This window comes from Corvus cornix, chromosome 6 (genome assembly GCF_000738735.6).
Source record: "Corvus cornix cornix isolate S_Up_H32 chromosome 6, ASM73873v5, whole genome shotgun sequence".
NCBI classification, from domain to species: domain Eukaryota; kingdom Metazoa; phylum Chordata; class Aves; order Passeriformes; family Corvidae; genus Corvus; species Corvus cornix.
Window position 1 is genome coordinate 7,170,247 of NC_046336.1, and position 26,387 is coordinate 7,196,633.

The 26,387-nt window shown below is 36.2% G+C and overlaps 1 protein-coding gene across 3 annotated transcripts in view; it reads right to left on the reverse strand.

Annotated features, from left to right (window-relative positions):
- Nucleotides 1-4,518: 4,518 nt before the first annotated feature.
- Nucleotides 4,519-26,387, reverse strand: part of ATRNL1 (attractin like 1) — a 440,327-nt gene continuing 418,458 nt past the window's right edge. For 2 of the 3 annotated variants that reach the window (XM_039554022.1, XM_010412925.4), the window contains one exon: nucleotides 4,519-8,525. In XM_039554022.1, the coding sequence (XP_039409956.1) occupies nucleotides 8,401-8,525 (125 nt within the window). In that variant the 3' untranslated portion in view covers nucleotides 4,519-8,400. Of the gene's footprint in view, nucleotides 8,526-11,761; nucleotides 11,854-26,387 lie in introns of all 3 variants that reach the window. The other variant, XR_005602196.1, reaches the window with a different exon arrangement.

Consider the following 26,387-nt stretch of genomic DNA (forward strand, 5'->3'; position numbering starts at 1 on the left):
ACTTTATTTTGTCTCTCCTCCTGTGAAACAGACCTTCAGCTGTATATCACACTCCTAACAGCCAAGGGAGAAATTGGAAAGCTGAATATCGTGTTGTTCCCTGGTTTAACTTTTACTTATTTAGAATTTAGTGATGCTGGTTTTGTTGTTGAAGTCATAATCTTAATGGGTACGTCTACTGATGCCCTTCCTGTTGGCCTTCATTTTTAGAGACTATAAACCGAACAGGTTGACATTCCCAGACAGCAAAACTATTGCTTGCACATTGCACTGTCACAGGAACACAAATAAAGAAACCTTTGCAATCCCATGTTGTTTGCCATCAAAGCAAGGTTTTGAAAATCAGGCAAAAGCCACCCAAGCCTCAAAGCACTCATTTTGGGTTGGTGATTCTTATAAAAAAGGGAGTTTGTTGTAACAGAAGGTTGAACAAAGACAAGGTAAACAGCAAGTTCTGAGTGTTTCAATTTTGAGCTACCATTAAACTGCATAATTTTAAATGCTACTTTTGAAAAATGAATTAGTTTATTAAATAAACTGAATGATAACATAGTCTACCATTAGCAATATCAGTGGTTTAGTCCTGAAGAGACCATAAAGCTGTATGTTTTCCTTTTGATGGGACTGGGAAAGGCAGTGAGAGGCAAACCCTATGAAATGGCAATCTAGTTAATTAATAAAACACCTTTACAGCAATATGAATCATTGACTAAAGATATTTAAATTTCTTAAACTTTCCCCTCTAACCCTCTAAATATTGCAGAAAACAACCCCCAGATCTACTGCAGCACAGAAATTAGGCAATGACCTAGCACACCAGCTCTAACTAGTGTTGCTTGGACCTTGGCATAAAACAATACCTTGGACACACATTTGACTCTTAAAGCTCTGCTGACTGTAAAAACCTGGGCAGGCTAAAGGAGTGGGGTCATATTAAAGCAGTATTACTTGGACTTCAAGGCCTTTTCTTCATAAAGAAGCACAAATTCTTAGAAAATAGTTGAATAAATCTTGGGAAGGCAGATTATAGAGAGGTCTAAGGGAAGGGTGGAACCTGAGGTCATAGAACATTTTGAGTGCATATAGTACAAGAGAAACCCCAAAAATGGGAACAACTGGCTGGATATTAACACTGGAAATGTCTCTACAGGAGACAGCCGTGTCCCAGCAGAGACAAATTAAACATATATGCTACAAGTAAAACTTACACATTCTGAGCAATTAAAGAAACACTGAGTAGCAAATAAGGACAGGTTTGAAGCTTTGGAAGATTTCTATTCGAATTGTGCAGATGATTCTAAGTGTAAGGTGATTGGAGGTATTTTAGGAGAACTGCTGAAGAAACCAACAGTACACTCCAAGAGGAAAGATCAAAGATTTTGGAAAAGAATCAGGATCAGAATGTGGCAAGGACTGCCTTCAGAACCTGGATCAGGTTCATGATGAGATTGAATCAAAAGAAAATGCCAAGAGACAAAGCCACTACAGAACATTTGAAGGGCATGGTGGAGAGGATGGGGCAGAGAAGGAACGTTAATGCCTGAGAAGAAAGCAGAATCTGCACCTGGAGGAAAGTACATCATTCTTTTGCCAATCTGATGAACAATGAAAATCCTTTCTTTCCAAAGAAGAAAGTTACAAAGGGATGGAGCCGAGCTGTTTGTGGAGCTCGGCTCCAAACAGATCCAAGAGGAAATTACAACCCTTTGGGAAGAACTTGGCTCTGTGTGTTGACAGGGTTGCCATTAAATTATTAAAAGCAGAAGGAGGTAAATGAAGCCAAAGGCTGTACAGAATAATTCTGTTGATTTCAGATAGCTGAAAAAATTTCAGAGCAATGGAAGTTGGTTTTCAGAAATGCAATGTAAAAGCCAGTGCAGTGAGTGCCTGTGTTTTTCTGAAAGCCTAAAAAGCCTTCTCAGAAGGGTTTATTTTTTTGTTTTTATGGGTTTTTTTGGTGGGGATTTTTTGGTTAGTTTGTTTGCTTGTTTGTTTTTTAATAAAGTAGGAACATATCAGTAACACCAGTTGGGATTCTGGAAAAGAGGTCTCCCAAATATGAAATAATCATGATACATTTGTAGATATATAACATTTTAGTCAGAATGAATACACACACTTCTAGATTTTAAGAAATCTTACAATGCTATATCGTGGCCTTTGAGCCACACTGGAGGAATTTATAACTCTGTAAGACATTTTTTAACAGGCATAGTCACAATTTGCAATGAAGAAGATGGAGCATGAAGAAGGTGTAAAATCTCTGGCCCATTTAATATAAATGAGGGATTAAGGCATGGAAATGCATTAGCCCTGATATTCCTCAACGTGGTTAAAATGTTACATTCACTGACATTTTCAGACTACAATGGACAAAATAGTGGAGCACCTTTGGGATCCTGTGCTCTGGGCAACTGAGAATGAAGCAGAAGGTGCTGAATGAAAAATGGTTACTTGAAGAAGAAAAACAAAGAAGAAATAATATAAAATCAGACATCTAATAAGCCTGAATAATCAAAAATACAAGTAAATTGAATATACTAGTAAAATATTTACCAAGAAAAGGAAAATTACATTGATAAGGAAAATCAGGAGCAAATTATGTGACCGCTGTTGTATGAAAAGCCACAGAGTTTGAATATCCGCCAGCAAATGGTTTGGCTTGGTTGTTGTTTTTCAAATTGTGTCTCAAGTTGAGGTATAAAAAAAACTAACACCTAGCACTATGAAATGAATCTGATACTAAATAACTTAATAACTAAAATATACTCAGCACTCTTACAGTGACTGTTATTTTTAGATCAGTAAACGGCTCTGAGTACTCTCTATACATTAATTAATTAATCCCAAATATTCCCATGTCATTAGTAAGGTTAATTTTATCATGTCTAAGTATTCCATTAGGAAACTTTTTTGCCATATTTCAACTATCTAGTTAGAAGCAGAAAACAATTACCTGTATTAATACATTTAAAAGATTTTTTTACCTGACCATTTGGCTTTTGGTGCCTTGGGAAGGGATGGGGAAAAAGGGACTTGCAGGAGTACTGACAAATTTCATGTCCGAGAGAAAGCTTTAGGAAAAAGACAATTTGTGTAGAGTTCTTTCATGAAAACATCCATACTGGTTATCCTAAACATTATGTTCCAAAATTATGTCTATTTTTTTCTCCAGTATATTTTATAACTGAATGTCTTAAGAGAACTTCAGGACTTCACATGAAAAGATAATTTGTGCTTCATGTTAATTCCTAAAAATCATATAATAACAATGACTTTTTATAAATACCAACCTGAGAATAATTGTTAAGAAGACCCAGACCCTCAGTAGAATAAGATGTTTGTGATATCTTCTGGGTCTTGAAGTGTATTTCAAGAGCTCCATTTTTGTCTTGCTTCTTCTCTAATGAAAGGTCTTTTAGAAAAAGGCATTTGCTAAAATTGGAAAATAGGATAGCTAAGAATTGTTTTGATAATAACAGAAAGAGAACAGTTGTTGTTAAGTGAGTAGCAATTCTGTAAAAATTTGTATTCTTTCTGTATTATTAACTCTGGTCTTAGCACGTAAGAACTGCCACAGGAAAATATACTAGAAAAGGAAGGATACAAAAGGATGGGAGACGCCTCACCTTCTGCACTCAGTCTTGGACATGCTGAAAATACTGATACCCAGATGATAATAACTGATAACAACTGAGAGTTGATAACATTTTCTACACAGTGTTTCAAGCACACTTCTATATCCTTACTCAGAAGGACCAAAACATTTAAGGTTTTATTTCTGTAGAAATGGCTGTTATTATGTACATAAACAGTCTCTAAGTTATTCTTCATACTTTTCAATATAATATGTGAGAATATGTGAGGAAACTGAGAGAATGTTCTGATTTACATCAGCTGTGAAACCAATTACATAATCCAATATCTATATATGTGTGTGTATATATATACACACACACACATATAGGCACACACACGCATACATACACACATATGCTTTAAAAAGAATTGTTTGGTTTGCCCATCAGTCCTACCCTTGCTTTCTCATTTTAGAAAAGTCAGTTTTTAACGTATCAGCAAGGGCACAGAAATGATGTTTCAATGCACAAACAAGTTTCAGCATACATGACCAAGCCTGGGGTAGTATCAGTCCCTTTTCAGCCTCACAGTAAATTTCGGAGAACCACAAGAATTTCAACTATATCTCCAAGATGATAATTTTCCAAATCAGAAATACCTGCAGCCATAAAAATGGCCACATGTGGCCATACAGGCAGTCATATAGAAATATAAACAAACCTTATGAAAGTAAAATTGGATTAAATTAGGAAAAGCTGATACAACACATGTAGGGCCCTGAGTTACACAAGCCCAGAGTCTGCAAGGCCTATTTTTGCCATCTTTGTCTTTCTTCACTAGTATTGAATGAGGAAATACAACTGAAGACATTATGGGAAGTTCTGGCCACCTGTAGACATCACTGGGTTTGCTATTATTTGTTATAAGCACCTAAAATAGCCTTGGATATTCCATGCTTTATTCTAGATCTGAAGTAAGTATCAGCAAACTACAGTTTTTTAGGTAATGTTGCACCTTAGAGACTGGAAAAAATACAGTTAATTTATTTAATTTTCCCCAGTAATGTTAAACATTCTGAACAGGACAAATTTGCTTATAAAAAAGAGGGATTGTAAATTACCTTTAACAGAGAATTTTTCTTTATTGTCAAGAAACCTTTCAGATGCTTTTTAAAAAACTGGTAATGAAATTAGGTACATAATGATTTTATAATTTATATGAATACTAGGAAAGTTATTATGCGTGAAGATTGAACATCTGTTAAAGTGATCCCAAACTAAAATTCTTACCATCAGGATTCCAGCCTCTACATTAAATTATTTAGAAAATAATTATTGCTGCAGATTTTACACATAACAAATTCCATGCCCCAATCTGAAATTGTCAAAATGTTTTTGATTTGGGAAGATGAGAGGAAATCCTACATATAAAAAGAGCAGTCAGCTATGAAAATTCTCAAATCAGATGAATCTGAATGTTCCCTATTCATGCCTTAACATGTCAAGAATTTGACCATTTTTAATAAATAATTTTAATAGTGGCAACATACCAATAACCTTTTTTTTTTTTTTTGTATAGGTGAACAAATATTTCATTACATTTCATAGGAATGTAATGAATGGAAACAAATATTCTGAAGTGTGCACAAATTCAATTTAAGGAGTTTCAGGATTTTATATAAATATAGAAGTACAAAGAGGAACTGAAGTACTAAACCCATGTTACCATGGACAGTCTATCTCATATTTGGATCAGTAATACATAGCTGCTGAATTTCCCTAAGCAGAATCCACGGACTGAGGAGGGGGAGGTTGAATCCTGACAATCAGAACTTCACTGGGGCTTACTTACCAGAACAGCACTTACTCATTTATTTTTCATCCAATATAAATCATGTTAAGAGTAAAACAGGGCATTCAGCATTTTCTGACTCTAAGAGAGGGTTCCAAAATTAAACTGGAGAACAGGGTTTAAAAAAAAATGGCCTTTTCTTGATGCAATCATAATGTGACTGTTCATAAGACATCTCATCTGATGTACAGTGGTTGTTACCAAAAAGTTTGCACTTGTCAACAACTAGCAAAATGTAGTTATCAGACATTTATGCTATTTTTACCTTCCAAAAAGAAAGCTTTGGTATAAGATGTGTTTGCAAACTTCTTGTATTTAAGTGTGGCCATTATATAAGTACTTTAATTTACTTCATTATTATATGAATTTACTAATTTGCATGCAATCAGGGATCCTGGGAGAAGAAAGATACTTCAGAAAAAAAAATTCTCAGAGTGAAGGGAAATGCTGAATGATCCCATGACAAACATGCTTTTCTTGTACAATAAAATAACATTTTTTACCTGAAAACACAGTAAAATGGCTGATGGCTATTTGCCTATCTTCAGTGTCACAATAAAATATTTTAATCCCTTTAAAACTCACACCTGATTTTCAAGTATTTTTCAAACTCTGGTTGAGATACAGAGGAATGTAATCCTGTATGAGTGAGCACACTAAAAACTCTCCTACAGCACTGGATGTTCTTTCTGTGGATGGGGTTTCCAGTACATTCAAAAAACACACACTGTATATTTCTTATGCAAAATATTTAGGTTGAGGATAGTACAGAATTTGGAATATATTCCAGACAAGTGGCTCTTTCTTTTTCCTAAGTGTATGCATCATGTAAACCAGTCCCATTGATTTATATTCACTTGAACAGATCAACTTTAAAACTGGCAGAAAGGGTTGTTTTCAAAGGACAATTTTTTTCAATATACTAAGTAGCACTGGTTCAAAGTTCCCAATAGAACCTTTAAAAAGGAATTTTTAAAGTTTTAGGTTATATGAGGTCAGAATAGGCAATAAAAGTCACAAGATTGTGATGGCATTATTTCAAGATAATAATCTTATTTTAAGATATGAAAATACTGAAACAATCATGCCAGTATAAGAAATAATTATACCACAATTCATAAGTGCATAATTTATCAAAACAATAGAGCAGTCATGGTTAGATGCAACCTAATACTCCTGTATAAGATATAACTACATACTGTACAATTGTTCCTTTTTTATAATTATTTTTACACTTAGTCCTCATCCAAATTAAGCTGAGTACTTCTATGTATGAATGACTTTAGGAAATAAACACAACTCACAACAGGGCTTTATTACTGCTACTGCACCACCATGGCATGCAAGTAACTATGTAGTCAACTATAAACAGTAAAATGTCATCATCTTCCTGAAATAAAAAGAACATAAAAAATACAGATATAGTGGTAAACATCAATTATCTTTTATATCTTTCATATTTACCAAAAGTCTATCATTACATGAGACATTTATACCTCTGTATCACTCTCCTGTACTAGGATGGTGGCAAATTTGGAGTTAAACTATACTTTCAACAAGCTTGTACAAAACTACTAGTTTCATATTACACTCTGTCAAGTGTGTAATGCATAAATGAGAATATGACACATCTGCTACCTGCCCCTTAGCATTCTCTTATTCTTTTATATGTTCATGAATTTTGAGTAAATAAAAAGACCAAGGGCCATTAAAGCTGGTTGCCAGGTTATCTGTTGTGGTTATTGAACCCCCAAAAGACTACAGTCCTTTAAAAAGGAAACTTTCATCTGATTTTTGTTGTTGAGTACTGATTGTGTGAAGTTCCATACTGGTTGTTGGATTTGAGAACTAATGTTGGAACCAAGTTGGATTTCTAAATATTTATTTATTTATTTATTTATTTACATTGGGCAACTCCTTAACAGGTGCTAAAGTGACAATGAGATGAAATTCTGCAGTTGTGAGGAAAAAAAATAACTATTCTGTATTACAAAAACAAGAGCCAAAGTGCTGACTGGGATCCATTTCTTCTGCTTGGAGGTCAGGACAATATATAGATACTAGCAAATTTCAATACTGAAATGGGAGCAGGTTGAACAACAGCATGTTCAACTCTCCTTAGATTTGCAGTCTTGGAGACTCTCTTGGAAAAAAAGATTGTAAAAGCAGCTTTTCCATGCTCAGTTAATTCTTCTGATCATTTAGCTGGCATGGAGGATCCTCTTTGTAAAATATATCATCCCTAATTCTGGACAAACTCTGAGGTACAGAAACGAAAGCCCACCCATCACTCTTCTGCAGCCCAAAATATGTTTATGAGGTTTTTTTCAATGCAAAGAAAAAATAATCATGAAATGCTCAAATCATAGTATTTAATAGAATTATCTTTCAAATATTACATGTGGTGTTCTTGGGATACACCTTTGCTGAATTCAAAGGCTGCCTACCTCTTCTGGGCAATGATAAAAGAACACCTAAATCCAAATAGTTCTCTTTAGTTCCTATTTGCTGGAAAGAAAGCTTAGTGCCAATTACAAGGAAAGAACTGTACAATTCCTATTACATTAAGCTACACAAAAATTTCCTTTACTTTCTTGGAACTTGCTCCATTTTCAATTATACAATTTGCTTCTACATTACAAAAAAAAAGTGTTGTTTGTTTGTCCTAGTTCCGTTCAAGGATTTTCCCTGCTCTGATATGGTCAGGATTAAGAATACTAGGTATTTTATTCCGTATTTTGTTGATACCAGGATCCACTCTTTTTATTAAAGCTCATCAAGCATACTCATACCAACCACAAGTTTGTTCTGCTTTGGGGGATAGCAGGCTGTGTGACTAGAACAGAGCACAGTACCTCATGTGTTCATTCATAGATTTGCCTCCATAAAAACTGAGGCTGTAGTATAGCTTTCAATGGAAGCCATTTAAAAAGAAAACATTACAGAATATACAATTGCAGTTTTTGAATCTCAGACACAAGTTCCTTGACGTGTTGAAAGGTGATGTTTTCGATTTCTGACTCCTGAACTCTTATCTTTACAGTCCGCAGGCTTCTGTTGTGAAATGTCTATCAGAGCACTTGCAATTGCGAGACCTGTAAGATAAATAAAGGAAAAACAAAATTTAATGCGTAGCTCTCCTGAGAAGAATTCCAGAGCAGCGTGATGGTTTCTTTCAAGCAAAGTTTTTATCGTTTCCCAGAAGTGATCAGTTTTATTTCGAAGTTAGATAACAAGTTCTCACTTTCTTAAATGCTACCTGGTAACAGTGAAGAAACAGTGGAAGGAAAAAGTGCAGTTAAGACACCAGACTGGAAATAAGGAGAACTGAGTTCCATTTGTGACTCCTACTTATTTGCTGTGTGATCTTAGCATGACCTCTCTTTATCACCATTTTCTTGGTTATGTGGGCCAGAAGCTTTCTGACATGAATTTTCTCATGTTAAATGTTTGTGCATTGCATTTAGAAATGGATAAAACTATCAAATAAGAAAATAAGAGAGAAACAGAAACTGCAGTTAGGATAACATTGTACCCATGAATATTTGCCTTTGATACATATATATATAAAATTTATGTGTATATATATGCCTCTCTGATTAGGGAATATTCAGAGGTTAGTATTTACCACAGAAAGATATGAAAGTACCTTTATCTTTCTAGAAAGCACAGATCTGTAAACAAGCAGTGAGCCGTGATGGTCTGGACAAATTCTAAATGTTGTCAACTTACTGAAACTCTTCTTTTTTGGATTCTGGTTAATTTGTTGGTATTTCATGACCTGTTGTAATCTTCACAGGGTATTACCAAGGGCAAGGACAGGCAGCTTAGGAATCATAGAATCATAGGACATCCTGAGTTCAAAGGGATCCACAAGGATCATCAAGTCCAGTTTCTGGCCCTGAACAGGACAGTCCCAAGAATCCCACCATGTCCATTGTCCAGATGCTTCTTGAACTCTTTTAGTGCTGTTACCACTTCCTTGGGGAGCCTGTTCCAGTGCCAACTACCCTCTGGATGAAGAATTTTTTTCTAATATCCAACCTGAACCTCTCCTGACACAACTTCAGGTTGTTCCCTTGGGTCCTGTCACTGGTCACCACAGGGCAGAGATCAGTGTCTGACCCTGCTCTTCCCCTCATGAGGAAGTTGTAACTACAATGAGGTCTCCCCTCAGTCTCTTCCAGGCTGAACAGACCAAGTGACCTCAGCCACTCCTCATTGGGATTCCCTTCTAGACCTAAGAATTTAATAGTCTAAGAATTTACTCTTCCATTTGCTTGCTACTGCATACTTTCTAGAAATTAGTGACTTCTGAAATGCTGTGATTAACAACACACTTAATACATGGCAGTTCACACAGGTGATACTGCAATCCAATGGATTAGGAGTATTCACACCATTCACATGTCCTACTACAAAAAAACCACAAAAAAACACATCTACATATACCCAGAATGTAAGTAAGGATAGTTCTCCATGCTGCCCAAAACATCCCATTCTCCACCCAATAACATCACCACTCTCCAAAGAAACCTTTGAAGATACTTTTCACCATGTCTAACAGGCAGTCTCTATTTCTTATCTCAGATCTATATCAAACTCAATTTATCTATTACACCAAATCCAATTTTGCAATACTTTTCATGCAATCCCTCAGCACTTATCTACAAAGAAACTGTGCAAAAATTTTTTTCCACTAACAAATGCTGCTACAGTCTTCTTTCATAATATAAGACACATGGTCAGATTCGGTTCAGGTTTCCAGTATCCTAAAAAAAACTATGCTATTGCACACTGGTAACACTACCTTTCTTAACTCACAAAAAGTTGCAAGAATTAATTAATGTGCATCCAGCCTTTTAAATATGCATAATACTGTAAAACGCTACGTACAATTATCATTGATACATTTCAGGATATGTAAGAGCCAAGATTAATCAAGTTGTTTTTTCTCACATACACAGATATTTCCTGGCATGAGCCAGTGATGCCTTAAATTGGACTTTGACAAATTAAATTGTTGAAATCCTTGAGGCACCTTTAAGCAGTATCTGGTATTAGCAAATTCAGGGATAAAACCTAAATAACATTTTGATGATTGCTTACATGTGTTCCTATCTTCAACAGCTAGGCTTAGGGACTATGCTAAACAGAAGGGGTATTACTAGTGAACAGATTTTGCAATTTCATAGCTATTTTAAAATATATTTGGATGTATTATGCTAACCTCACTTGATATAGCAATTAACAAAAAGGAATCCTTACGTCTAACACTGCATACTGGGATGTACTGGCATGTTGATAGAATTCCATTTAAATCACCTCACTACAGAAGATCATTTTTCAAAACGTCACACAAATCATCTGATGAAATTCATTTATGATGTTCTCTATGCCCAGTGTAGTTCCTTGTTATCAAAGCAATACAATTAACTGGGGGAACAATTCATTATTGCAGACTGGCAGTCTAAAGGAATTTCATTTACCAAGTCAAGCTTGTGCACAGACACTTTGAGCAAGGAGAATTTACATCAAAATAAAACAGAAAAAAATGCTGTCGCTTAAATATTCATTAAAAAACCCCCAAACAATCCAAAACATACCCTTGATTTTATGGGTTTTTTTATCTAAATAACAAATGTGAATACATTTACAGTCATTGAAGTTGGAATTGTAAATTGTACAGTGCTCTAGATGCGTTACCTCAACTCCTAAGTTATTACATTTACCCGCCTTCTCTGAATGCTGCTGTTTAAATATCCTACCTAACATCCAAACTGGTATTTTCCAAACCAGTACATGGTCTCTGGTTGCTTCTGACCCTTGAGTAACGTGGCAGAAAGGAACAGTGGAATCAGTAGGGATTCCACACGGAGGCTCAATGGGTCACTTCTAATTTCTTGGAAATTCAAGCTTAGTTGCAGAACCAGCCCCATTTTTAAATTTAGTTTATTTTTCTACTAAATGCTATAGAAATAACCTGACCTAGTTCTATGCAACTCAAACAACCTCTAGCTTGTTTTAAGGATACGTATGCATAGGTCATTAAGAAGTGAGCCCAGTCAAATCGTAAGTGGAAAGTATATTTTTGTAAGAGATAATTGCATCCACAATGAGGAAAACACCGAGAAAGCAATATGAACTTGGTTATCTTTAGCAGAACTATTGTCTTTCCTAATGGAAGTTAAATAGTAACAGTTTATTTTCAGGAAGTGTCTAATCATAAAATTACTGGGGTGTGAATTTTTTCCTTTTTTTTTTTTTTTTACAAGAGTGCAAAACTATTAATAACTAGAGGAATAAAATACAGCAAATCAAATGAGATTACCTTGAAAAGCGCATTCACCATTTATATACAAACAGCCTTTTAATCCTGCATCTGAAAAAGTCATTCATTCTGAGATGCTCTCCTCCCAGTCTCTGTAAAAACAGGCAGTACTATATATTTTAATTTTGCAGCAAAACAGCTTCATTAGGCGTGAAAGGTTAATTGCAGGTTTAAGTGCAGTTCGGGGAACAGTGCACGGGTCTGTGGTGAATAGCACAGTCTGCTACAGGAAGGCTGAGTGCTATAAACTGTTTGCCCTGCTGAAATGTTTTACTACCTCATTTACTAACTGTCTTCTTTTACTGCTTGTATTTGTAGTTCTTCTAAACCTTTAATAGCTACAGTTTTATTTCACTGTAATCAGATTTAAATGGAAATACCCATGCTGGGATGTTTAAACATTTTTCCTCTGATTGTATACAACTACATTTGAACTGATGTAAGGCTACACTATCCCTAATAGCAGAAAAAACCTCTACATTGAAAAATTAGTCTTACCTGCTGGTGTGCATATTTAAAGCCTTTTTATCCTCCTCTATTGTTCATTTTAATGAGAAATGCATCGAGTTCCTACTATCTCCTTTGTTAAAAGTAAGGGAACAAAGAATGACCTCAGATTTGTGGTTAGGCAGGTAACTGGAAATGTTTCCTTTCAATTTGAATATGCATTATTCAGACATAACATTTGGATAGATGTCTTCACTTGATTAAATTTCTACACGTCATTGTTATGCAGAATCAGAACATTCAGAAACCTGAAGACAATAAAATAACTACGAGTCAGGCAGATCAATTAAATTTCTTTGACATTTTTACCAAAATTATAGTCATTGTTTAAGGTGACTTTAAGCAATGAAAATAAAATGCCAGCTGCCATACAGAGAGACTTAAACAGCAAAGACTGGGTAAACACTATATTATTAAAGTCACAGCTTCACCCTTCAGTGCCCACAAGTCTTTATGTTCCTTCCATCTGTCGATTCTTTAAAGCCTGGCATTACTGTACATGCTCACCTCATAGTGGACAGAGTCCTTTTATCATAAAGGACCTGTTACTTGAAATTTTTCCACTGTAGATTTATTGAACATGGAAATCTGTAGAAATGGATCTGAGCTGTTTGAAGATACCTTAAATGATGAGAATAAGAGAGTGTGGTGCCTCATGAAGGTGATCATAGCACACAGTGAAGCCAATGAAGATAATTTCTTATTCATCAATAAAACTACCAGTAAGAATGTAGGGAATTTTAATGAGTTATGCCATTTATCAATATTTCAAGTCTATAAAAATAGTGTTTGATAAATACACAGTGTAGATCATGTGTGCATAACTGGTATATACATATACATATATATATATATGCAAAAATTATGTAATAATGTAACATAAACATGCCATTATGTAACCATATATATATATATATATACACATACACAGAACTTATATACAACCCCCAGTTAATAATGAAGTTTTATATTACCTGTTTCTTAATTTGAAGAAATAGATCACATTCACCGTAACGTTTATGGATTGCACACATTTATTCTTCAGAGAAAAAAAAAGTGTTTGTTATAATGTCTGTAATAGTGGGGGAACATAACATTCTAGAAGGAACATAACATTCTAGAAGGAACATAACATTCTAGAAGATTGTTACTAGGCAGTGTTTCTGAGTACCCACAGAAAAAATTCTCTTACTTTTATGAGACATTGTGCTAGAAATAGTCATACTCTGTTTAGTTGTTTGGTAATAGTTTCACAATTTTCTGGTTGTTCCTGTGTTCTCCACCAAACTGCCTCCAAATAGAACAACTCATGCTTAATTTTCATGGCTGAAAAGGCCAGCCTGTTCTTTGTGCTGCGTACTCCTCTGCTATGGATCAAGTCATGTTGGGAGATATCCAAAAGGCACATAAAGTGGAACCAGAACAAAATTTGGTATTTAAAAATGTGATGCACAGAGCCCCCTCCTAAGCAAGTGCAAACCTGATTCTTGAGTCTCTACTTTCCAGGAGAAAAATTAAGAGTCATCTGAAGTTCAAGACTGTGCATAGCTAGAAGAACACCACAGATCTAAGTTCATTTCAAAGTCAGAAAATAGTCAAATCCTTCATGTGTATCTGGGTTTCCTGATCTGGCAGGTGTGCCTAGACAGTATCCAGAGATCGCAGACTTAGTCACAGAGAAAAATAATCATAAGCATCTGCCAAGAAGAGTAAATGTCTTCATAGCCTGTCATATTGAATGTTTTTTTATTTGAATTAGATTATTTTTAAAAGGACAAGCTGACAGCATCTCAAATTCACAGTCTTTTGGGCTTCTCTTCCTGTTTGGTGCATGAATGTGTATTTTAAGTTGACACTGCTCTTACTTTCAGAAAGATGTATTAAACAAACTAAGCTAACTAGGAAATTACTTTGGGCAAGTAACCCCATCATTTTTTTTTCAGTGATAATTTTTGCTAGATGGGAAGACAGCCAAGAGGCCAGGAGGTATGTTTTCCTTTTCTTTTGCATATAACTTAATTAAATAAGTAAAATACGAGACAGAGCTTAAACCATAACAATAATGAACTAAATAATGATAGTGTGGAATTAAATAGCCACACACTAGTAGGGAGAAGATGTCATGCTCTTCTTTATTACACCTTTGCTATTTAGTAATAAGAGCTATCTATAAGTGACTAAGAAATCCTTGTTCCCAGAATAGACTTATAAATTACCTGCTGTCAGTTTGTGGGAAATGCAGACTATACAATAAAGGCTCTTTGAAGAAATGTTCAGCCTTTCCCAAATTTTCTCATTTTGAAAAGGAAATGGCCCTACATATTTGTGTGAAATATTTGTGTTCCATGAGGCCAGTGGTGATTTTTTTTTTTCTTTTTTTTTTAATGCAGTCAGGCAGATTTCCTTCCCTTTCAGAGTGAGATATCCATAGTTTAGTCTGAAATACAGGTCTGTACAACATCTGGTGCCTTTAAACTGTCCAGCCTGCCAGTGACTATGAGACAGCATGGCTTGTTTGGCCTCTCTGGATATGGACAAGGGGAAGTTGACAATGCTCTCTGGGATGCCTCAGTGTCCTGTTGAAGTGGACCTGGTGGGGAGTTAGAGACACTACAGTAGCAGGACTGGGGCAGCCTAACATTGGTTAACTGAAGTTTTATTCTCCCGCCCTCTTTTCTCAACTCCAGCCCTCCTGGAACACAAGAGCCATGGAATCATCAAATTGTTTAGGTTGGAAAAGACCCTCAGGATCATGGGGTCCAACCATTAAGTTAACACTGCAAAGCCCACCAATAACATGTCCCTGAGTGCCACACACACATCTTTTAAATACCTCCAGCAATGGTGTTTTCACCACTTCCCTGAGCAGCCTGTTCCTGTGCCTGACAACCCTTCTGGTGAAGAAGTTTTTCCTAATAGCCAATATAAACCTCCCCCGGTGCAACTTGAGGTCGAGTCTTCTTGTCATATTTTTTTTAACTGAATGATATTAAAAACACCTAAAAAGGAATAATCTCTACTTAGAATATGTGCAAATCTCATGCAGATTAATTCCTTGCTGCTCTGCCACTGTGTATTACACATCATGTGTTAAAATGCAAGTAATTACACATTTTTCCTACAATGGACAGTAATATTTTAAACATTTGGATTACATTTTCTGTTTGATTACATCTCACTTCCATTGAATAATTTATCCATATGTTATGAAAAGCATCTCTATTCTTGTGATGTTGTGCAGCCGTTTAATTTGTTTTCAAGAAAATCACTATAAACTAATTTGCTACTCGGCAAGAATTTGGTGAGATGCATTAATCACGCCAGAATCTAATTTGGTCCTGTAAACCTATTTCTGTAGAAGAGAAAAAAGTACTCAGAGTACTGAAGAAGCTCTATTTTCACTTACTTTTAGCAATACCTGGTTTAATATAAACAAAATCATCATTGGTTTTGTTTAGAAGTCAGTATCACAGTTATGGCCCAGGTGGGGTTAGTTTATGAACCCCTCTACAGTAATTAGACATGTCTGGATTGCAAAAGTCTCCTCCAGCCTGGCTCACTCGAGGTTGCCTGTACAGCATTATTTTACTCTGCCTCTATCTTCAGCAAACTCTTTTTATTTGGATCACAGATGCCAATCAGAGCAAAATGAAGGTATGAAAGCTGTAAAAAATTGTGAACTTGAGTTAAAATATTTTAAAGCTTTTTACCCAAACCCATTCATGCAATTGGATGCTTTAACCACGCGATGAAAGTTAGAGCCTTACTATACATCATGAGTGGAATGAACACCTGTGGGACAGAGATCTCTCATCCATATAAACAGAGTTTGACTGGCCATTATTACAGGGCTGAACTATATTTCATGCAGTTCAGTAATCAGAATATCTGCGTGTGTGTGAATATCCATGTGTGAGCATCTGGGAAACAGAGCAGGTTGGAACAAAACTGAGCAATCAGGAGAACACTCCGAAGGAGAAAAGGCAGCAGTAGTCACTGGGGTTTGCTTCCCTCCAGAGGGGCCTTTCTTGCACGGGGTGATTTAAAGCAGATCTCTTTCTGTCTGTAGAGGAAATCTGGGGTGATAAACCTCGCCAGGTGAAATTCAGTTTTTATGAATACCTCCCTAATGTTCCATCTGGGTGATAACATATACTGTCAGATTTGCAGCTTTACTACTCTCCTCTTCAAGACAAAACACACCACCTTAAAGACAATAGGTTTAAGGGCCCAATAGGGGCTAATTCTACCCACACTGGAGATAAAACAATACTACTTACATTACCATTTACTTTTAAGGAAGAAGATTAGAAAAATAATCCTCAAAGATCCTTTTTCTCTCTCTTGCCCCCTTTATATTGCAGGTGCCAGCTTTTTTTTCCCTTGTCAAAAGTTTTATTTAAACCAGAAAGTACTGAATACGTTCATGAAAATAAATTATTGTAGTTCACCAGAAATTCAACAGGACTGCAGCTTAATCAGCAGTAGGCATGATATCTACAGTGCTTTTCCATACAGAATTCTCATTTAAAAGTTCTGCTTTTGAAGGTTTATGAGGTACTGGACTTGTTTTCCATATTCCAACATATGTTTTCCATATTCCAACAGATATCATCACTCTAACCACTGTTTTGATACTAATTTGGTTCTGGCCAAATGGCAATGCCAGTTTTTCAGTATTCTGCTGATTTCCACAATTATATACTCAGACCTTCCCCTGCTACGTAGCCAGGAGTCATTCTGACAAAACAAACAATCTTGGGAGGATAACACAGAATTAAGTCAACAGGACAGAAAGCACGCCGAGAATTTTGAACCATATTTTGAAATATCACTAAAGTGACAACTTCAGGGTCCTCAGGATCTCTAGCAAGGGTATTTGTAGGTTCAGTGCTATTAATGCCCAAGAACAGTGAAAAAGAAAAGAAAAAAAAGTCACAAATGCCCTGCTGTCAGTATTAAGGTGGCTCTGTCAGCAAATCTAGCATCAGCTTATAAAGAAAATTGATTTTTATTAATTTCAATAGAAAAGCTTGGTAAAAGGCCAGAAAGTTCACACCACAAAAAAAATCCCAACATTTTAACCCCCAAAGATTTTATACAAATAGCCCTACCACAATTATGGTCTGCACTGAAAGAGAATAATTCTGAATGGGACTCCAGTATAAAGAGGTAAGCTACACAGCTACTCATTTATTCTTTACTGAATCTTCTATTTTACATTGAAAACACCATGTTATGACTATAACAGGCAAAATTACACACTTAGACCTGTCAAACTTTATGGAAATAGGTTTCCATTTTAAACACTTCATTACATACACTTACTTGGTACTGAGCAGTCAATACAGATAAATATCAGTAAAATGGTAGTAGAAGAGCACAGTTTCTGCTTGTGTGACACATGCAGGTACAGCAAATGCCTGAAACTGAGAGATAGTAATACAATGGCTGCAAATCACTGTAAATATATTATATGCCCTAGACATGTGTCCTAATTTGGAGAGGAAGAACTGGAAGACTGATAGTCCATAGTCACAGCTTGCCATCTACCTCTATGTGTACTCAAAATGCAACAAGTAGCACTCATTGTCTCATCCACCCATTAAATCAATAAAATTTTTGAAAACAAACAGCCCACAACAACAAAACCCCAACTATTCTTGTAAAAAAGGATTACCAAACTATAACTATTGCCATTTAAAACATTTCTCTAAATGCTTGCAAAAAAAAATGAGAAAGATTCTCCTGGCACACCAAATTCAGGTTCCACATCCTTCCTTTTAGGATTAACATACACCAGAGATACAGAAGCTGTGAAATACTCCCCTCAGGATCTGATCTGGCATAAATCTCAGCCTGATTACCACACCCCCTTTTAATACAACTCATGGCCTGTTGAAGAGGACTCACACTACTAAATGGATGTGCAAAAAAAGGCAGAAACCAAGTGAAAGATACAGTCCAGAAAACTTCACAAAGCCCATTTCCCAACAATGTCAGCTCCCTGAAGATGCACTCAAGGAAAATACACTTTCTGACACTAAAGAATTACTGCAGCAGCCCATTCTCATCACAGTTCATGTGAGTAAGAAATGGCAGAAATGAAACCAGGGACAAGAAGATGTGGTAAGAGATACACAATGCTTCAAGTTTTCCAGCATCAGGATGGTTCCTTTAGACAACAGGCAAAATTCAGAGCAATTCTGTGCATTGTTCCAAATATTTTCATCAAAACCTGTGTGTGCTGTACAAAGCGTCATGCTGTCCTTGTATTTCCAAGATGTGATAAGGAGCTAGTTTTCATTTAAGCATTTTCAAAAAAGCTCTTACTGTGTGATGAAAGAGAAACAAACCTTCTGCAGGACATTAGAACTCCCTCACTGCAATTGTGCTAAATCTCCCATCTGTTTTTTTAAAAGCAGAAATTGCACTGAGTCTTCTATTTGCTATTTAACTGCTGACCTTTTTCCCCCCTCTATTTTTTCCCATATGCTTTTTGATCACATGTGAAAAACTTAGCTTTGGTTCCCTTTTTTCCTGATATTCTGTATTTCAACTAGACTTTAATGGCTTTATATACAATGATAATGATCCAAGAGTGCTTCAAATGAAATCTGTTTTGTACTTCCCAGCTTCTGAGAACTGCTACAATCTGAGAAACTTTTGTCTGAACCCCTGAAGTGTCTTCTATAATATAATAATATAATAAACCATGAATCTCCTCTCCCTTTGCTGTGCAATACACCATTCTGTTTCCTACAGTCTGCTGCATTACGATTTGCAACTATAAATAATTATCCTAAATTATAATGATGTAATATAAAACTATAAAGCAATACCATTAGACACCATACACTCGAGACTCTGAAGCAGCCGTAAGACACTGATTTTCATAAAGAATAGGAAAAAAGGTGACAATGAAAATCATGGTTCGTGCTTAGGATTGGTTCATTAAAAGCTTGCTGCAATTTTGGATGCAAAGAATGAAAGTAGCAGGTAATCAGTGGCAAACCATCTTTTTTTCTAAAAGGTCGAACACCAAATTTTATGACATCTATCTTAAAAGGTGGGAGGAGAACAAAAGGTGTGGTGGGAATGGGACTTTACAACATGTGAAGTTCAGAATTATAAGGTATTATCCCCCAAAAGGGGAAGAGCCAGACACAAGAGGGATTCATAAACCTCTGTAAGGTTTGTGTCCAGATGTGTGACCCTGTGAGTTGGTTTTTCATTTGTTCTGTCTGGTTTGGACAATATAACAAGAAGAATGTATAGGATTTCTGGCTTTTTCCTACACTACTTTCCAATGCCTGCCTTCCAAATAGCCCTTCATTTTCCATTCTTAATTTTGATGCTTCTTCTTCTGTTGAGCTTCAGTCAGCACAACATTTAATTGCGTTTACAAAATACTTCCAATAATCAGGAATTCTCTTTGTGAATCTGAAGTTATCTACTAAGACTACTCTAATTCCTTTTCACTTCCTTTCATCTCTTTGCATTGTACTAGCATAAGAAGGTGGTATGGTAGTTTTAAAAGTTGCAGACATCCTAAATATCGCTTATATCATTTGCCCTTTTCATGACTTCTCATTTTAGTGGGCAATTCTTTTCCAAGAAAAATACACACATTCAATATTTGCAAAGAAATATAAAAATAACTGTTCATTTTTGAACTATGACCAAATTATTTAAGAGCAATGAAGTAGATTGTGAACAATCTAAATGCAGCCAGCCTTATTTCATTGAGTCCCACATGTGCTTTAAGAACAGTATTTACATTCAAGATTTTAAAAACTGTATTCTAACTAGTGCACATTTCTCATGCAACTTCTTCTCTTTGATGAGTTTAATGGTGCATTCTTTAGTCATGCTGCAAAAGGGACAAAAATGTGTTTTCCTCGCCGGGGTGGCCTCAAGGATACAGCTATCCTTTGTGCCAGTGTATGGAGCTGCTAAATATCCACAGAGGCTGAGGCAGTGGGGTTTATGTTCTCTCCAGATCCACTGGGATGGGTTTCAAGGTGAGGGAAGTAAGGCCAGGAGGCTCTTGCAGGAACAAACAGCCTCCAGAGTGAGGTAGGTCGTTTCTGAGACTGTTAAGAGATCTAAAGCTTGGTAGGAGAAATCTGAGCCCTAAAAACAAGTTGAATTTTCGCACCTTTTTTCCTCCCTCCAAACATTAGCTCTTTCAAGTCCTATTTTAGAGCTTTCATTTACAAGATCAATGTTTAGTGACCTTTTCATAGTGGTTTAAAAATGAAGACAAGAGATGTGTCCAGGGAAGAGAAACTGTATTAAAATATTGAGCTTGTTATCTCCAAAGTGCTATACACAAATTAACTAATACATACTAATACAGTGATTAGACAGTTTGCCTAGGTTTAGTTCAATGACTGTGCTTCCTAAGGCCACCACTGAATGAGAGATGGGGTGGCATCACACCACAGCCAAGAGCTCTCCTTAAAACATAATGTGCTTAACCATTGTGTATTCTCCTCTGAAAATAATCTAAGTCTATTTAGAGTACTGACATGATTTGCAAAAAACACATTTTGAAATCAAGGTATGTTTTGACTTATTGAAATAGTGCAATACTAGACAAAACCAGAATGGGTTGTTGTTGGCTGGCTGGGGTGAGGATGGAGCTACAGACATTTCACCTGGAATAACTCCTGTGTTCTGCATAAACTCACAGGTGATGACTCCTCACAGCATCTTCTCAGGAGCAAATAGCACAGAAAGTACTTGAAAACGTTAAAAGGAAAGTTCCATCCCCTACACAGGGCTGTCCATAGGCTGCCTCCTCCTTTGTGGAAAACCATAACAGACCAAACAGACTTTGCCTGTGGCTTCCCAGAGGATCACACTCCATGGACACTTGATTTGCATGCCCAGGCTAGATTAGGTACGTGTTTGTGCACCTCTCAATGTAATGAAGTCCCACACACAGTGAGGACTTCAAAACCTTGAGAATAGAAATAGTAAAAAAACCCATCAACAGAAATCAAACTGGTAGCATCACAGGTACCTGTGGAGCTTTGAAATAAACACAAGAAAGCTGGCACAGTATCACTGGCATGATGTATTCTGAACCAGATTGGAAAAAGCAACCTGGAAAAAACCCAGTATGATTATAATGAATGAGCCTTTATTCCACATATGAAAGTGCTTCTGATACTGACAAAAGGAGGAACAATATTTATCATTCTAGGATCTAAGGGGACAAAACAACAATATTAAATCATGAAAGGTTTTGTTTGTGAATTGGCATTGTTTTCTGTCCCTTGTGTTACCAGAATGATAAATGCTTTCCTTTGTATAGGAAAGAAAAGACACTGGATGTTTATTATACATATACTTGCACCATAAATTTTTGAGATGGTTGGTTGGATTCTCATTAATAAAAATATTTATATTAAAGGTGCTAATAAACATTTGGGGGGTGAGGGTGGTTTCCTATTCCACGGTTTTATTTGAAACTCTCCTTCATGATAGATATTGTAGTTTCTAGGACAGATGAAACAAGATTCAGTTATCACAGTTCTAAGGATAACTGGTGGGAATATTCCAGAAGCACAATGTGATCAAAGTGGATGGAAAAGCAATACCCAAATGACTAAAGGCAAAACTGTGCCAGTCACAGAATTACAGAAAGAGCTGATATGTATGAGACATACTAAACACTTGCATTTGAATTTTTAATATAGAAAATAAATGTCACAGCATTTTCATGAAGAATCTATTAGTCTTGAATGCAGCTCATCTGCTACTCATTGCTATGGTTTATACCTTATACTTTTTATCCATCTTTAATTCCTGCTGAACACTTGAGCAACTGCAACGTCTGAGAGGAGGTTATGGATTTTTTCATATTATCATACTTTTCTTACATTTTATGTTTTCAAAGGCTCGCACAGAGCACTCCAGTGATCCCATGTGAATTAACACACTTTGTTGCCAATATTTTCAAATGCAACCAATATCTCCTGGTTTGCACAGTTCAGGATGAATATGGTGCATCACTGTGCCATCTAATGTGACTCAGCTCTGAGAGCTTCAGGGCTTGGCTCTGCCTGAGAACACAAGGCTGAATTTTTTACTGAACATGTAAATAAATATATAACTGGTAATCTGGTCTCCAAAGATATATATGAGCATGACTCCAAGAAAGGATTACTTTTAAATGGTATAATTCCGTGCATGCTCTGAGTGCTGGGCAAAAGTTCCTAGAGCACAGCCAATTTTCCTGCACAGATTTCAATTGCTAGGTTAGATGTACTTCAGAGTAATATTTAAAATTGCACAGAATGCTCTATGTGTGTTAGATATTACAGCACGCATGGATAGAATGGCTCTTCAGAAGAGCGTGACGGTTTTCATTTTATTTTTGGGTGCAATTGCTGTTCCTGTTACTCAGCCATCCCCTGTAACTTCCATCAGGGATACAGCTCCACTGCCTTGTGTGCAATATGCGAGCACTGCACCACAGAGCTTGCAGCACAAACACCTTTGCACTGCACTTAAATGTTCATGGGAATAGAAACTTACTCTCAGACATCCTTAACCCACAGACTTTTAAATTCCGGCTGAACATGAAAATTTAGCTGGACTTTTATGCAACAATGGACTAAGCAATAAAAGTTCTGCAAATCCCTACCAGCTCTCAGTTACACTGTGTAGTTCAGATGCTTCAGGTGATATTTCTGACATCCTGTTCCACAGCTATCACCAAGAAGCCCTTTGTGAATGACTACATTAATGGTGTGTAAGAAAGAATACCAACTACCTCACTCCTGCCCATCCACATTGGCCGCGCAGTTCTAACACAAGTAAAAAAGATACTCTTTGATACTAAAAACTGTCAATATAAATGCTTCATAGATCTATGGAGCAATAAAACTGCATTATTCAACTGGTTTGGATTGTTTGGGGCATTTTTTTGACAGAAAGAACTGGGCTAAATTATTTTGCAAACTAATACATGAGTAAGCCACAAAATTCAGTTACTTGAATTAGCACAGAATTTCCAGGAAACTTTTAGCACATGTGCAAACAAAGTTTTGTGTAGCAAATAACATATACAGACATCACAATGAAAAGTCAGGAAGTTTCCAGATTTTGATAGATTTCAGGTTGGATGTGTCAAAAGATAAGCCCTGATGCTGGCAGGCAGTCTCCCTTGAAAATTTAGATTTCATGTACAGAGATCTTCAGGTAAACCAATTTTTACTTTCACCTCTGCCTACAAGTGCTGGTCTCAAAGGACTTCATTTCAGCCAAGACCTGTCAAACCCCCAAATGCTTTTCATTACTGAATTCCTTCTGCATGTTCTGTCAGCTGTGTTAAAATAATAAATTCACAAGCAATTGATTTTTGAAAAGGGAGAGAACCACTTGAACTCATCTCCTGATTTTGTTATTTCAGCATGTAAATTTTTTATTTACATATTTAAAATTGTAGTTTGAAGTCTTTTTTTTCTATGCCCTTTATGGGGTTTAAAGTAGCAACAGGTTCAGAGAACTCGTAATAAAAAAAACCTTCTCAACAGAATGACTCTGACATCAGGGGTGTACTCCAGTGAGTGCATATTCTCTCAAATCATTAATATTAATTATAATTCACTCACAAACATCCAGCACATACTAGGTGCCCTGGTGATCTTAATTGGCGCTATGAAAAAAGTAAATGATTTCTTACATTTTGATGTATGTGGGGAGAAGTTCAGGACATTTCTAAAATCCCTCGGGGAGGTGATTTTGTACAGTTTTTGTCATTATCAAGGGAGGATAATACACAAAAGCCATAGTGATGGATTAAGAAAGTAACAATGGTTATTTCACCTAAAAAGTAGAAAAGAGTCTTTTCAAATTGTGTGTGTGTGGAAAAGGAGCTTAGTTTGGACAAAGCAGATGCAAGAACACCTTAATGGGGGACAAGAAAGCAATTAACAATGAAAAGTCACTGATGCAAAAGATAGTCCTGGAGATTAAAATCTTATTGAAACAAATGCTTCTCCATTTGATCATAATGAATTGAGCTGAAAGATCTGCAAAACCAGTTCACTGAACACGAGAAGAAAATAATAATTTGTTACCCAATTATACTACAAAGCTTTCTGCCCAACATACTGCTCTACAGCATTAGTTAAATAGAAATAAACTGAACAACACCATAGTAGAGTTAGGCATAATATTATTTGAAACCGCAGTGTGATAATTAAGAAAAAAATATATACAGCCATATCAATTTTTACAGCACTCTAAAAACACAAGAATATGCTTTATCCTGGTGGAAAAACAAAATATTCAAGAGAACAAGAGATGAAATGGGCATAGCAGGGACAGATGAAGCAAACAGTACAGGGAAGAAAGAGGCAGTGGTGGAGGTAAGCTGAGCATGGGGCAACAGGGGAATAGTCTGAGATAAATTGGAGAGATAGAAGTGGGAACAATAGGGAGTGAACATTAAGAAGTGAAGACTGAGAGAAGTACGTTACAGTGCAGGAACAGATTGCTTAAATTCAAGAAGTACATCAGATCAGGGTAGATTGGGTTTTTAGGATGGGAACGGAGATCTCAAATTCATCCCATCTGACTTTGGGCACTTAGCTGAGACATCCAAATCTGGAAGGGTTCCCGTCAAAATCTGAAAAATCAGTGGAGAGGCCCATCCAAAGAGGAGTCAAGGCTCCAAGTGGGCTCAACTGCCCTTTGACAGAAGTGTTAGGAAAGCGTAGGAGCAATCACATTGATAACAAATCCAAAATAATATGCATAGATTATGTGAGATCTTTGGATTAGATGGGACTACTATAAAAGAGATTAAAGCAGGACAAAATAAACATAAATATCTGAAAAAACAGCTGTCACAGGAATTGTTATTGAATAGGTTTTTTACAGTGTCCTGCTAACAGGTCCCATATTTTTTCATCTTGACATTTATGGGAAAATGTGGCAGTGACAGGGGTAGGCACAACAGAACAGTCAGCAGTGGTGAGGATGGCATCCATAGAAAAAAAAATCTCTTAAATTTTCATTTTCTTACCAGTTGCTTTGCCACTGGAACAAAATATGAAGTTACATGTCTGGGACAAAAATGTGAGATATACCAAAATCAAATCAATGGCTTCAGAAAGGCTCTCCACTTTATACTCAGGGAAGAAGAAGGGATTTGACTGCATTTTGGAAGTTCTGAGGAAGTAAAGACCATGTGCTAAAAAGGCTCTTTCATGCTTTCAGCAAGACATATTTAACACACGTGTCTAAAGCCTAAACTCAGGAAACCTAAAGGATAGGAGCTTAAAGGAACTTTGATAAACAAATGATCAGAGCAGGTAAGTTAACAATTTGCATCTTAAACTCTGTGAAAATAAGGAATCAAGCAGACAGCCTGGAAAGACAACAGAGTTGGAGTCAGTCCATCTGAGAAACCAACATGACAGAAAGGCATGGGAAGGAACACACATAGGTGTGAGCAATTACAAAAACAAATTATCTGAAAATATGGATTTCTTCACTGTCTAGTAAATAAAACCATTTTAGCAAATGAAACAAAGACGCTTCTAGACTAGAAAAACAACATTGAAATAATCAAACCATCCATGTATTTTGGGTTTGCTGGTCTGTAAACAACCAACACGAATCCCATCTGAAATTAAGCTGTAAATATCATATTTTTTCAGATCATCTACTTGAATTTCAGTAAGGAAAACTTTGAAGAAAGTCAGTTGCTTGTTCCCACTGCCACAACATTTTCTAATACTCCTAGTGATGTGCTGAAAGCTGAAAGTGTGTAATTAGGCCTGATGAACCATGTCCCTTAAGAGGGACAAACTCCATGTTTGAAACTTAAGTATGAACAAAAGACTTATGAGCAAAAGGAAGCAGAAAATGTATTGCCTACAGAAAGGTCTTCCTAGATTTGAAACGACAGACAAAAGCTTAAGTACATCAAAAGATGTAAAAAAAAAGTTGTAATTCTTGTTTAAAAGAAAAAAAAACCATAGGAGTGCAGCCCTTCTGAGATCCCTTACCTTACTGAGTGTTCTGCTGTGAAAAAAGCCCTATTCTCATGCCAGGAGTGTACAAACCCTGTACAGGAACCAGACAGTGAACA